This window comes from Equus asinus, chromosome 3 (genome assembly GCF_041296235.1).
Source record: "Equus asinus isolate D_3611 breed Donkey chromosome 3, EquAss-T2T_v2, whole genome shotgun sequence".
Taxonomy (NCBI): Eukaryota; Metazoa; Chordata; class Mammalia; order Perissodactyla; family Equidae; genus Equus; species Equus asinus.
Genome location: NC_091792.1, coordinates 39,844,031 through 39,859,356, shown reverse-complemented (window position 1 = coordinate 39,859,356; position 15,326 = coordinate 39,844,031). Strand labels below are relative to the sequence as shown.

At 40.4% G+C, this 15,326-nt stretch overlaps 1 protein-coding gene across 1 annotated transcript in view; it reads left to right on the top strand.

Annotated features, from left to right (window-relative positions):
• The window catches only part of TMEM154 (transmembrane protein 154), a 40,955-nt gene extending 27,827 nt beyond the window's left edge, over positions 1–13,128 (top strand). Inside the window, exons 6-7 of the mRNA XM_014868528.3 lie at positions 1,252–1,309; positions 10,706–13,128. Coding sequence (XP_014724014.1) covers positions 1,252–1,309; positions 10,706–10,721 — 74 coding nt within the window. The 3' untranslated portion in view covers positions 10,722–13,128. The remainder of the gene's footprint in view (positions 1–1,251; positions 1,310–10,705) is intronic.
• Positions 13,129–15,326: the final 2,198 nt, after the last annotated feature.

The following is a 15,326-nucleotide window of genomic DNA, read 5'->3' as shown; positions in this document are numbered from 1 at the left end:
ATTAGCCCTGAGCTAACATCTGTCCCAATCTTCCTCTACTTTATATGTGGGATACCTGCCACAGCATGGCTTGATAAATGGTCTGCAGGTTCGTGCCTAGGAAGGGAGCTCACAAACTTAACTGCTACGCCACTGGGCTGGCCCCATATCATTCATATTTTTAACATTTATTTTTTAAAAAACTACCACGGGGTCTGTCAGATTCAACAATCTACAATGGAGTTCTCAAATCCAGAGATTTGTTATTAGAATTATTGTCCCAGAGGCTTATCAAGATGAACTTTCCAAAAGATTCACCCAAGTAACTTGTACCATTTTTAACAGTTTCTCGTAGTCTAATATTGAGAGAAGAATGGCTCTGTAAGGCGCTTGAAGATAGGGATGGGTCACTGAGATAATCCTTAAACTAGTTTCATTTTGTTGTTTTCAGTTTATAAAAATAATATACGTACACAATAGAATTTGGAAAATGCAAAAAAAAGTAGAAAGAAGAAAAAATTTTCACCACCCAAAGACAACCTGTCTTAATATTTTGATGAGATAATTGTAATACAAAGTCATGATCTTATTATATTCCCCAAACCCAGAAAACTGGAAAAAGATGTTTCTATGGGACAACTAAAGCCGAGGGTTCTTCTCACACATGGGCGATAGATCCAATGGATTTTTCCCCCTTAAAAATAAAAGTGGCGTGCAACTAGAAGGACCCACAACTAAAAATACACAACTATGTACCGGGGGGCTTTGGGAGAAAAAGGGAAAATAAAATCTTTAAAAAAATAAATAAATAACGGTTGTGTAAAAGGAGAGAATTCTGATGACTCTAAGAAGCTTAGCCGCTCCGCACTTTTCCTGCTTCGTTTCGATCATGCAGTCTGACTGAAGTCATTCTACAGACACATTGGGACCCCAGGTGAAGCCATTTTATTCCCACGTCTATCCTGAAACACGCGGCTCCAGTTTTTGGAGCAACAGTGGGGTCCTTCAGGGACTGAATAACCAAGCCGTGATGAATCGTGCCCTTTCCGCCAGGGCCAGAGGCACGCTGAAGTCTTGAATCTGTACTGTTGGTGCTTTTTCCATTTCAAGAGCTGTGCCGTCCTTAATCTTCTAACCCCTGGAACTCCCTGGTGAGGCCACTTCTGCACAGCCGCCCAGACCAGGGAAACGTGATGCTCAATTGTATGAGTTTTGCGGATAGAAAATAGAATTTCAGTGACTAACAATGAATTTGCTTTTATTCTGCCCTAGCCGACTATGAAGGTTTACCTACTTTAAAGGAAGAAAAGGAATCAAACCACAACCCAAGGTACTTCTGATGTCCACCACCGATTATATGTGGGGGGAGGGGTCTGGAGACCACGGTGGAGCCCTTTCCCTCCCCTTCTCTGTCATTTTATGTAAATTTTGTGTGACAGTTTACATGGGGCGCATGTGCATAGTGTGGAGAAAAGGGAGTGTGAGTGAAGGAAGAACAGAAAGCCACCAAGTAAATATCCTAGTGGCTCTTTATCTTCAGAAATAAATTAGTATTGACTTGTTTTTGTTCTAAAAAGACACTGTGGAGTTGGTTTCTCAGTCATAAAACTTTCTGATTATAAGACACTGTAGGTTTGTTTATCTTGAAAGAATAGATGTTTAGTAAAGAAAACACATGGAGGTGACAGTCTCAAAGGGGGTAACTGTAAACAAGGAGTGAAATAAACTTTTTTTTTTTTAACCCACCTGGGTTGGATTGTTCTATGAGACAAATTAGATGAGAATTTTGAAAACCATATTCCATTGTACCACTAGGTGGCTCTGCCCGATAGAAGATTTTAGTGCCTGGGCGCTTGGGTGAAGCGGAGCGCTCCGCGATCTCGTTTCAGTTATTTGACCTTTTGTGAGTTTAGACATGACCGTGTTTGGGGTGTTTTTGATCATAGAATTGTTCGATCAGGACGTGGGAAGGGCTCACAGGAAATAGGATTGAAGATTCAGCAAGGTCCGGGACTTGCGCCGCAGAGCACCCCTGGGATTTTCGGGGGCACCCAGTTGTTGGCAGGGGCGAGCAGAGAACTTGAGCCCGTGACTGAGATATTACACTTCTGCCAGAACAAATAGAATACACCTTCAGAGCAGGATAAATACACCACCTTCTCTCCCCCCGTGGTAACCAGAGGTCTTGTGCCAATCATCTTAAATGCTTCCAGGGTGCAGCCACTTGTCCTCGGGCAGTCCCTGAGTCTAGAGCGTTGCGGGGAAAGACTGATTATTAGACAGTGATTGGGGCAGGCAGATGTTTGTCTTCCAGACCCTTCTTCTTCAACCTGCCCCTAAACCTCCCCTAAGAAGCCGTCATCCTACATCTCTCCCCGCATCACGCCGCCGCAATCTTACCGAGGCACCCTCAGCCCTGACGCAGAGGTCTACACCTTGTTGTAGATTTCAGTCATCTTTACCTCTCCAGGTATTTGCCTGTTAAGATTCATTGCCATTTCAGAAAAGATTCTATCCTATTTAAATGAGATTCCAGATATTAACAAGCAGATGAAAGAAAAAAGAAATGCTAGGGGGAGTATTACAAAAGACTTAACAAAGGAATATTTTCCCCACATGTATGCTTTACCTAAAAATGAGCCACTGCGTATGGGGCTTAGGTCACCAGCACAGCTCTACAAATGTCTTATTACTGTCTATGGGATGGGCACCCTCAGATGTTGCAAAATGTCAGTGCTTTTCATATACCTGCCTCTTGTTCCTTGAAATTATAAGCAACATAGAAGCAGCATAATGTTAGAGAACTATGTAGTGGTGAAAACGTCTTAAAAATCATATTTTTGGAATATTGAGAGGTTGGTCTTTGAAATAAGCTCTAGTTCATTTCTACTTGTAAGGCAAAAAGCCTTAACCTGGTCTGGCCCTGTGGCCAAGTGGTTAAGTTCGCATGCTCTGCTTCAGCAGCCCAGGGTTCACCAGTTAGGATCCTGGGCTTGGACCCACACGTTGCTCATCAAGCCGTGCTGTGGAGGCGTCCTACATTGAAGAACTAGAATGACCTACAACTAGGATATACAACTATGTACAGGGACTTTGGGGAGGAAAAAAAAGAAGACTGGCAGCAGATGTCAGCTCAGGGCCCATCTTCCTCACCAAAAGAAAAAAAGAAAGAAACTTAGGTACTTCTTTCCACCTCTTTGCAAGTGCATAGTTAAAAAAAAAAAAGGCTTAACCTATTTGGAAAGCTGCTTTATGCTAAATTAGTGTTTTTAAAGGGAATGTTTACATTCCTCTGTTGGTCCAGAACTAGTATCTGGCTTTAATTCACAGGACAACTGTCAGGACTTCACCTCCCTCCCTCTCTGTAAAGCCAGCACCAGCGTCACTGAACCAAGAGGGGCAAGTCCCAAGTTTTTGGTGCCACACACAGGCACTTTCTGATCACTTCAAAGGGTATTACGATATTGCAAAGCAAAGTTAATTTTTATTCATTAAAATCTCGGCAAAGTGCAAAGCACTTAGAACCAAGCCTGGCACAAAACAAATTCTCAGTGAGTATTGGTTAGTAGTAGCAGTAAGTTAAAAGTGATCCATAGAAACTCGCTGCCTTTGGGATAATGAGCCTGCGCCCTAAGGCCCAGGCGCATCTGTGTGGGCGGGTGGGGCATTATTCTTGCCCCTGGTTTCTCCGGTGACTTCTTTTTGGGTCTGGCCAATCCCGAGAAATCAGGAATTTGTTTGATCTCCTAGGAATGCTCTGGAGACTTTCACTTCCTCTCCGTTACTGTTATAGGCCCGTTAATGTTGCTGATTTCAGAATAGTCCTCTTTGCCACCTGGAGTTTTTGTAAGGGTATAGAGTCTGCATAATCTTATAGTTTGGGTAATCTTTCTTTTCTGTCATGATTTCATTTACATTTCTTTCTCCTATTCTTTTAACTAAATTGATAACTGGTGAAATTTTTACTTTGAATATCTAAATCCAGGACAGATATATGACTTTGGTTTTTTCTAAAAGCTTGTGAATCTTTAGAGATCCAGGTGGAGAGTGCATTGGTCATTGGACTTAGGATCAGAAGACTAATTTTAAGACCTGAGTCGGATGCTCGTTTGTTCTTTATATTAAGACAAGTCACTTTAACGCTGAGCTTCAGTTTCCTCATATTGAAAAATGGAAATAATGGCACCTGTCCTTCTCACAGGATCATAAGAGGGAATAAAACCAATTTGTAAGTTTTAAAGCACCATGCAAATGAAACTAATTCTTTTATGCTCTGGCCATAGTTCTCTTCCCTCTGCCCCACTCTCCAATTGGCCTTTTTGAAAAAAGACTTTCTATCTTTGAGCAGTTTTGGGTTCACAGCAAAATTGAGCAAAGAGTACAGAGAGTCCCCACATACCCTTCATCCTCACACGGGCACAGCCTCCCCACCATTGACATTCCCACCAGAGTGATCCGTTGTTAGAATCAATGAACCTGCTTTGACTCATCATTGTCCCCAAAGCTCCCCATCAGTTTTACTTCTGTGAGTCATCCTCCTTCCACCCTTTAGACAGTGTACAGGAGACTCCAACCCTCCAAAAAGTATGTAATAGTCCCTGAAGATGGAACTTAGCGGAAAACACACTTCTCCATCCTCTTGCTAAACTGAGACGTCTGGAATCCATTTACAGCGAGGATTTTACATTGAGTAACAGCCTTGGGAAAGATTGGGAAAAAATTGGATTTGGTTACATGCAAGTGGATTTATAATTTTGAAAGTGCATTAATAACAACAATAATAAGACATTTATATAGCATGTTCTATATGCCAGATGCCTCAGTACTCTTAGCTAGGAACTTAACGACGTCAGAGAGGGTAAGTAACAGTAAACCTGTTCTGCTGTGTAATAAGTCTACTGTTTATTCTGTGATTCATGCCTGAGCTCAGTGACATAAAAAGAGATCATTTCAATATTTCTCAGGAAAATTTAGGTTTGTTTAATAGAGCATTTTTTGAATTTCTTTCTGTTTCTCTCTTCTCTTTGTCTTTTTTTGGCGAAAATACAATGGTTGATGTCATTTTTCAAAATATATTTATTGAGCACCTAACATGTGCCTGGCATTGTCTACATCATGCCAAGACAATCAGTTAGAATCATCTGAGTAAACTTGGAACTCAAAGGGATGAAGTGATTTGTCCAAGTTCACACAGCAAGTTTGTGATAAAGCTCAGTCTAGAGAAGAGTTTCTTTTAAAACTGCATGTTTCATTTTCTTTGATTAATTACAGAGATAAATTAAAAGTCAAATTAGAGATTAAAAACAAAGAACACTTAGAAGCAAGAAAGCCAGCCACCATGAGGCTAATATATGAAAGTGTCTGATGGGTGATGTGTCCACCATCTAGTGCAGTCATTGATGAGACTGAACCATTAATTGCAAGAAAACAGCAGTCTTGTGTGAATCATTTTGGCCTCTCCACTCAAGTAAATCTCTATGGCCACTGCCAATTATTTTCTTTGTTTATGAATTTCTTTCATCTTTTCCTCTCTAAGTCATTTAAAAGTCAACAAATATTAAGTGCCAACTGGTTTCCTTCAAATCTGAGCTAAGTATTAAGAGGGATACAAAGTAACAGTTTATAATCCTGCAGGATGATAACCTCAAGTAACATTGTTAAAATGCAGGAGTGTGTGTGTGTGTGTGGGAAGATGTTCTAAATTTAATAAACCAAGGCATTGCTTGAATAGTGGCCCAGATTATGTCTACACTATGGGCATGATCTATGTGTCTTGGACTAATTCTAGGCCTGTCTCTGATATTAGCCAGATGCGTGACCTCCATAATTCCAACTGGGCCAGGCCTCTTTCGGGAAGGAGGGATGTTATATTGATGAAGAGAAAGGGAGCATGAGCTAATCGTTACATGACTTTGTGCTAAACTGAACTCTGCACTCGCCAAAAACCAAGTCAGAGAGCCTCATAGTGCCAGAGAGGTCTAGCGTAGGTTTATTGCCATCCTCAGAGATCGTGAACACTAGCTGTGGTCATAAAGAGGGATTGTTACAAGATAAACTGGTCAGGAGAACAAAGCTGGCTTATCTGATCCTGACTGCAACAAAGGGGCAGTTATGAAACAAGGTGTTGGGGTTGCATCTGTCCTCATTTAACTGGTAGCGTTCCAATTAAATGCTTTCTTAAAAATAATGAGATGATGCTTCTTAATTAAATTCAAGTTGTTTTACACTTTGAAGGCTTGTTACTATACAGGCTTTGGGAAAGTTGTCTCACATTCTTAAAATATCTATATAACACTCCGAGAAAAATTACTAATGCCGCTGTCATAGATAAGTTACTAAAATTGTACGGATTAACATCGAGGCAAGCAATCGAGGTTTGCAGCGGGATCACTTATTCTATTTGTTGCAATTCTGAGGCAGTTTGCCAAGATATTTTTAACCGGGAACTCTAGGATTTGCCAGAGTTAGAAATGTCTGGGCTTATTTGATCATTTCACAGAGATGATAAATAGCCACAAAGACAGCGGGAAACACGTCTAACTAAATAAAGGAATGAGCTGGAGAGAGAGAATGCCTCCAGCTCAGCGTCTGGGCCAGATCCCAGGTGGCTGACTTAATAACAAGCCTGATGGCTATCGCACCACTGGCGAAAATTTGCATGTGAGAGTTGCAACACCAGGAATGACCTGATGTCCCACAGCTGAAGCACCTTGTACCCACATTGGGACGGTGTCTTGTGCGGCGGGGCCTGTCCCGTTGCTCACAGGCCACAGAGCTGTAGCAGTAAGTGCCATGCATGAGCTCCTGTGCTCTTGGTGCTTTGAGTAAACGCGTTCTGGTTGGTGGACAGTGTCCCACGCTAAGCCTTCAGAATGCTTGTGGAGTGTTCGAAACAAACCACATTTAAGAACCTCCTCCTCAGAAACTGAAAGTTTGTTTTGGAAGATGGTTTCTTAAAGCCGTTGGATATTTGAAGCAATGTTCGAGCTCACGTTTACCTGACAAACACTTGCTAGTGGAAACTCTGCAGAATAAGAATAACAGACATTCCCGTGTCTGTGTGTCAGATCTGTAGCATGGTACGCCACCCACACTTTCTCACTTATTCTTTACAACAACCTTGTAAGATACATGCTATTGTTATGTATGTTTTTCATTTGAGATGAGAACAGAAAATTTAGGCTAAGAAAGGTTAACTTGCCCAAGGTCGCACAGCAAGGAATTGGTTCTGGCCATTCAAGCTCTGGCTGTCTGACCCAGGGCTCTTATCTGCGGGGCTAGACAGCCACTGTTAGCACATGCCAGCATAAGTACTACCATAGAAGCAATATGAGATGTGAAGTACTCAGGCATAAAATTCACCAAAAAGGGGCCAGCCCGGTGGCGCAGCAGTTACATTCCGCTTCAGTGGCCCGGGGTTTGCCAATTCCGATCCCAGGTGCAGACATGGCACCACTTGTCAAGCCATGCTGTGGCAGGCGTCCCACATATAAAGTAGAGGAAGATGGGCACGGATGTTAGCTCAGGGCCAGTCTTCCTCAGCAAAAAGAGGAGGATTGGCAGCAGTTAGCTCAGGGCTAACCTTCCTCAAAAAAAAAAAAAAATCACCAAAAAATGCATGGGGTAATATAAAAAGAGATTGTTCAAATTTTCATTGACGGACATAAAAGATTTTAAACAAATGGAGAGAGACATACTGTGTTCCTGAATGAAAGACTCAACAATGTAAAAATTATTATTGCAAATTCAACCCAATTTCTTAAAGATCCCCATGAAGCTTTCATCTGGAAGAATAACTGCCCACAAATAGCCAGGACAATTCTAGTTTTTTTTTTGTGGTAGGGATGCCTACCACAGCACGGCTTGAGAAGCAGTGCATAGATCTGCACCCAGGATCCGAACCCGCGAACCCTGGGCCACTGAAGCAGAACTTGTGAACTTAACTGCTGACCCTAAGGACAATTCTAAAAGAAGGAAGGAGAGCAATAGTGAGATGAGGGGGGAATTGCAGGGAACATGCTCTGAGAATTAACTGTGTACACTCAGAACCAAACAAGATGTATTATTGGAATAGAATAGAATATTTTTCAAAAGCAGCCTCAAGAATATGTTAACATTTAATATATTATAAAAGTCGCATATCATGCAAGTGGGTTATTCAATCAATAGTTTTGGGACAGCCAACTAACATTTAGGGGGAGATCTTAGAACTCTCCCTCACATTTTAGATTAAAATAGACTCCAGATAAGTTTAAGCGTTAAAAAAAGGGAAAAAATATAGGTAAATGTTATAATTTTAGGGTGGGGACTAATTTGAAAGCATGACACACAGTCAGAAACCATATCAGAAAAGGATGGAGTTAGCTGCATTAAAACCTCAAATTTCCTGTACTTCAAAGTCACAGTAAATAAAATTAGAAGGAAAGTGATAAGCTGGGGAAAAGTATTTGTAATATATATAATGAACAAAAAATTATTATTCTTAATACTGAAACCAATAAAAAAGATAATTGTCCCATTTTAAATATGAGCAAACAATATCAATAAGCAATTCAGCAAAGAAGAAATGAAAATTACTAATAGAGCTTTGAAAAAAATGTTTATTCTTCCTAGTAATAAAAAAAAAGTTAGCAAAGAAGAAGTAAAGATAAATATGATACTATTTTCACCTATTGGATTTATAAAAAAATGAAAATAATATCCAGTACTGGAGAAGATGTGGGAAAAAGGATATTTCCCTAAAGGAAAGTGTTGGGAGAAGGTAAATTGTACAAAATTTCTAGGGAGGGGAGGTAATCTGACAATGGGGTAGTCCAGCTTTAAAATGGCATACATTTTAACCTAGCAATTCCTCTTTAGGTATTTATGCAAAGATTAACAATTGGAAGGGTGCAAAGATGTAGCAATTTTATAATAAATGAAACTAAAAATTGGAAATAGCCTAAATGTTTAACAGTAAGGATATAGCTAAAAAACTTGTTTTTGGTCTAGTGAGATAATGCAATGGTCTGTAGCAACGAAAAAGCTACTGTATATTTACTAGAAAGGGAAGATGTCTGTATGTAAATGAGAGTGAGAAAACCAGATTACAGCACAATGTGTACCATATGATCCCATTTTTGTACAAAAGCAGTATATATCATTATCACGGAAAAATAAATACCAAAATGTTAATTGTATTGAGAGTATTAGTATTTTTGTTTTGCTTATTCGTATTTTCTATTTTTCCAACAACGAATATGGATTGGTTTTATAATAATTAATATTAAAAAATCACTTCTTTTATAACTGCTGGACACAGATCAGTTCTGGGGACAAAAGAGGAGTTGTGTCCATTGCTATTCAGCTTTGTGATATACTCTGCTTAGAGTAGCTGAAATTTCAAGATAAGGCCACAAAAGGAAAACAGGCAATTCAGAGACCTATGCTCTGTAGAGATGAACTCCTAGATCTTAGAGATATTTTCACGCTACCACCCAGTTTCCAAGAAATGAAACCTCCTTGCCCAGTTCAAGTGTTGTTCAGGATGACTTCAGCCAAGTGGGTTCAGGATGACTTCAGCCAAGAGTACGTCTACTCTTCAGATAAAAATGGCTTAATTTTCCATCAGGTTTCCATTTTAAATTAATTTTGCTACAGAAGTTGTCCGTTTGTTCACTTCTGCCTTCCCCCTTCTTTCTCACTGATCATCCTTCCTTATCATAGCCTCTTCTCCTGACTTTAGAACACAAACACAAACACACAAACATACACACAATGTCTCTCTTCCCCTTTCATGGATAGATCTATCATCTATCTATCTATCTATCTATCTATCCATCTATCTACCTATCTACCTATCTACCTATCTATCTATCTATCTATCAAGTTGCTTCAAAGTCCTTTTGGAAACACTGTGTTTCACTGAGCAGCAGAGCACTGAAGTAGGAGTCAGAAATTCTTAGTCCATTGCAGATTATACACGCCCATGAGCTAAGGAGATGCCAGGTCATGTTGGTTATTGACAGTCAGGCAGTTCCTTGGAGACAGAGGTCACTTCAAGCAGAGACGTGCTAGAATTTGGGTGAAGGGGCACAAAACTAAAAAGAGAGGTGGGAGGAGAGGTCGCGTGGCCTGATTCCCAGGAGTCTTGGGTGGAGGCGTGGTCTCACCAGGAAAAAGCCACACAACCATGTATGTGGCAAAGGGAGCCAAGTTAGAAACAAAAGCACACATTAGCCAGCCAGCACGGTCACGTCCAAATACCACGTCCATAATTTATGTCAGCTCACACCTCAAGATGCCTGATGATTGAATTCTAAATGACACTGAGAAGGCACTTCTGGATCCTTTGTGGATATGAACAAAATGGGCTTTTGAAAACATGCCAGGACCAGAAACTCTTGAGGGAAAACAACACATGGAAATTTTTTTAAAAGGCAATTTGGCATCTATTCATAGAGAATGGGATTAGACTTAATTAAAAGGGGAAACCCCCAACTCCATCTGGTTCTCTGCATGTCGGCCCTGGGGAGGGGTATTGGAACAAGAGCTAGGACTATTTCTTGGCTTTCATGGATTTCCTCCTCAGGGTCAAATATAAAATCCAAACCGATCTTTGTTTTAGAAATTGTAAACTGGATGCTCTTGGCTTCCTGACTGTTTATGCTCTCTTGATCACCTCCCTAGTAGAGTGACCAGCTCTCGGTAGCTTCTTGGAAATATACTATTGTTCTATTTTTTACAGTGACAATGAATCCTAAAACTGAATGGTGCTGATGTTTTCCAAGAGAAGCAGCCCCGAAGGGAGCCTGCTGGGCCTGCCAACAGAGGATGAAGAGGATACAAATTCAGTTAATTTAAAATCAACGTAGACACGAGAACCTTTTGCTGTTTTTTCCAACACCCGCTCTTCCTAACGATGGCATCACCTGTGCTTGGAAGAAGGCGCGATTGAGAAGTACTAGGAAAAGGCCTGGCAGACGTCCACCGCGGAGGGTGGAGGAGGCATATGATGCATTCACCTCTAATCGATGGGTGTTCCCTCCTCTCAACCAACCTCTAGCTGACTGGTCTCAATCTGGCCATGCCCTCTAAGTCCTTGTTACCTGTCTTCTTCATTCCTTAGGGTTTAAATCAGGAAGCTGTCTTTTCATGGTTTCCTTCTGGGTCACCTTATTACCTAACTAGCTTTGGATAATTTCCTTGGAGTAGTCAAGTCCTCTGACAGGTCACTTGCCTTCAGCAGGAAATTTTCTCAAGGTGAGTTATGGCCTGGAAAAGACAGCCAACAAAGCAAGTGTTTCACTGTATACACCATCCCAGGAGGTTGGTAAGCCCCTTTCTACCTGCCAAGAAGGCACAGTGAGAGAGTCCACAGTCCTGGGAAGATGTTGCATGGTGACTTGTGGACCCTGAGTTGGCCAGATCCGGTCACCCTTGGGCACTTCTCAGAGGAATAGGAATCTTCAATGAAAGAGCAAATGTTTTCCTTCTCAGCTAAAATCGCGTTTCCCCAAAGCTCATTCTTGTGCTTACCACACCTCCCTGGCATGTGATATGTGGGCAGGGAGTGTGTGCAGGTGGGGGTCGTCTGCCACCCTTCTATGTCTCTGAGGTCCTTAAGGTCATTTGAAACCAACGGACTAGGAATAGGGACTATCTGTGCCTGTGGTAGACATCGCTCGTCGCACTCAGTATTCTTTCCTGCCAGGCTGGGACAAGCCTCGAGCCCTCCTCAACACAGCTCTCCAGGAGGTCATTGTCATTCCATCAGAGGTGACATTCTGTGTGATATTTGTTGACATCCTCGTGCTAGAAGCAATGGAGCAAAATGCAGAAGGGCCTGTTTATCACTCCCACTCACGTAAAATCAATCTCCATTTAATTCTTAGTTTTCTAATTCTGACCTTTAAAGCAATCTAGCAAATTGGGATCTCTCAGCTCTTCAACGACATGTGATATTTTATTCCAGGAAAGCAACAAAGAGTAAAAACTTTATTTATTTTACTCCCCATGCAGAAACTGAGGGGGAGACGAGGTTTACCAAACGTTTGCTGCTGAATTTTGGGATCTTGTGTTTGAAAGGCTGCCTCAATGCACAACAGAAAACCGCCCTTCTCCTCCCTTTCAGAATCCCTTTAATAAATACTTGCCTTCTGAACTTTGCCCATAATTGTAAAGGCAGAGTCCCAAGCCGGGGAGGCCTTTCCATGCAATGAAAGACAGAACTCTCTAGTTGTGTGTAGCCACTGTCCTGTGCCGTCCTGGGACTGCAGAGAGCTTTGGCCAAAGACGGTCTTCCAGGTACAGAATTTCAACAGTTTTCTGTCCTATCCTCATTACCACATCCTAATATGGCATTTTTTGTTTCCATTGCTGTTTTGCATATCCATATTCAACTTGTGGTCCACAGTGACTCACAGATATTTACACCAAAACTGCCATTTTCTGAATCACTGTTTCTGCTTATGTCGTCACCCTGTTTCTCATCAACGTTTTGACTCTCAGAAGAGTCTCAGCTTGCTCCTTTCTCTCCCCAGGTATCTAAGATGTTTGCGGAACAGTTAGGCCTGTAAACTTCATCCAATCCTATCAAATGATGAACTTCAGGAGTTCAGAGAAGTGTAAGGGGTCTTGGAATCTCACTTTGATGAAGCAATAGTTTATGATATGATAAAAAATATTTTCATTCAATATTTAAAATTACTCAAATTCCAGAAGAAGCAAGCTTCAGCAACATGTCATTGAGTTTATATCTGAAAAATGTACTAACCTCTATAATTGTACATAGACAAGGCACTTTTTAAGATAGTTCATTCTGGCAAGATATATGAAGTTAGTACGGGGCAAAAGAGTCAAGGGTCAATTCTAGCATCCTGTATCTTTTTGTTACTGTTCAATCAATAGGCATCATAAATTTATGATAATTTTAAGAATTGCTTTTAAACCCAAGCTTAATTTTCTGATTTGGATTGTTGTTAGTAAAAATCTTATGAACTTTATGTAGTTGAGCATTCAATCAAAGCAAAATCTGACTTTAGAATATTTTAAAGATGTATAAGTTGTATTGCATTTTTGTACATTTTATGCAAACTGGGTTAACAACATTGCCTAGTTGAACTCCTCAGGAAACTTGTTTTAATAAATATGTGAAAATATCAATCTTAACTCAGTGATGTGGCTCCTCTCTCTGGGAAGGTCATTGTTATCCAAATACAAGCACATGGCATGGGTCAACCTTGATATCCACAGGGTGACGGATGCTTTTGCTGGTCACCTTCATAGCTCTAACAACATAGTTGAGTGCTTTAAAAAATACCTTTGTCTTGAGGCCAGCCCAGTGGAGTAGTGGTTAAGTTCGCAAGCTCTGCTTCTGTGGCTTCGCAGGCCCAGATCCCGAACGCCCACCTAGCACCATTCGTCAAGCCATGCTGTGGCGGCATCCTATGTAAAATAGAGGAAGATTGGCATAGATGTTAGCTCAGTGACAATCTTCCTCAGCAAAAGGAGGAAGATTGGCAACACATATTAGCTCAGGGCCAATCTTTCTCACACACACACACACACACACACACACACACACAATACCTTTGTCTATTCTTTTATTTTGGTTGTTTAGACTATCACTTTGCACCATCTCCAGAAGAAGGCCCTTATGTTGAGTAAACATAAAACGTAGACTTTAGTTGCAACTTCTGTCAGAGTTAGTACAAATTCTGAATAAAGCAGAGTGATAAGACACGGTTTCACAGTGGGAAGACACTGCTGAAATTCTCATTGTGGGGAAAACATTGAAATTTTCTACTGAATTAAATTTAAATTTTCTACTGAATTAAATTTACACATGCTCCTTTTTTCACACTCAGAAGACACTCAGGATGAATTCTGGTGTTTTCATTTAACATCTACAACAGGCAGTCCAGAGTAGCTTGACTCATTTCTTTGATCTTAGAATAACCAGAAGAGTCACTGTATATTAGTGTGGAGTGGAATTAGTCAAGTTGGTTATTAATAATTGCAAAGCCCAAACAACCAATTGCCTGAATTACTTATTTTTTGAGCAGCTTTTTGACATTGCCTTGATACTGTCTTGTCTGACATCAGAATTTTATTTTCCACTTAGTCCTTTTGGGGTGGTTATTTGTATATACCTAGGGTGGGGGTTTGGGGGGTTGTTTCTTGCCCTATTACCTTTTCTAAACAATATGTCATGTTCATGACATAGCAGTCCATACAATTATATAAAATAAAACTTTTTTGTCAACTGTATAGATGCTCTAAGCTCTTTTTTGAAATGATATTTTAAGAAAATAAATTCCTGGGCTGGCCGTGTGGTGGTCAGGTTCAACACACTCAGCTTCAGTGGCCTGGGTTCGCTTCCTGGGCACAGACTTACACCACTTGTTAGTGGCCATGCAGTGGCGGCAACCCACCTAGTTCAGGGCAAATCTGTCTCAGCAAAAAAAGAAAGGAAGGAAGGAAGAAATTAAATTCCTAAACCAAAGTGTTTATAAGACCATGAAGACTTTAATTCCAGTGCTGTACAAGATTAGAAATATAATGTTGACTATTTAACACAACCAGAGGAAGATGAGTTTTTCTACAATTTGACTTCGGCTGCAGAGGGCTCAGGGCATCATCCTCCTCAGTTCACATCACATTATCATCACTGGCCTTTGGTACGTTATAAATAAGTAATTGGACTTTTTACAAAAAAGCATATTCTTCACATTTTTCACTTTTTTGCTCTATATGGAAAGGATTAAATGAATGATACGTAGATACTAAAAACAGTAAGCAACATTTTTCCCCCTGTAAAGATCGGTCGAGAGTAATGATTGTATTACTCTGACTTAGGTGAAACCCCTGAAATTATAAATAACACCAGAAACATGTGAAAAGTCTGCATGTTTAATAAATGCCAGTTTTCAGAAAGAGCAGGGATTGTAGTTATTCAAGAAGTTAAAAAATAATCTGATAGATTAGTAATAATTTACTATGTGTGTATCTTGCTTTTAAAGTTAAGTGAGAATCATGTAAAAAAATACTATGTTAGATTCTCTCATTTTACAAGCAATGAAAAGTATTTCCTCAGGAGGTCAGTAAGGTCGTCACTGGGTTTTTGTCCCAGCAACATATGAATTCTACCTTGTAAGCCTCATGGAAGAAATGGTCCCATTGGTACTGCTTAGAACTAATCTGCAAAACTATCGAAGTTTTAAGACTGATTGAAGGTTCTGGGTTTATTCTCTTACCTCGCATGCTGAGAATAACATATACAATAATCTGTTTCCTTTATGACTTCTGGCTTTATAAATGTCAGGTATACATGTACATATATGTACAAATTATTCTATTCCCAGCTG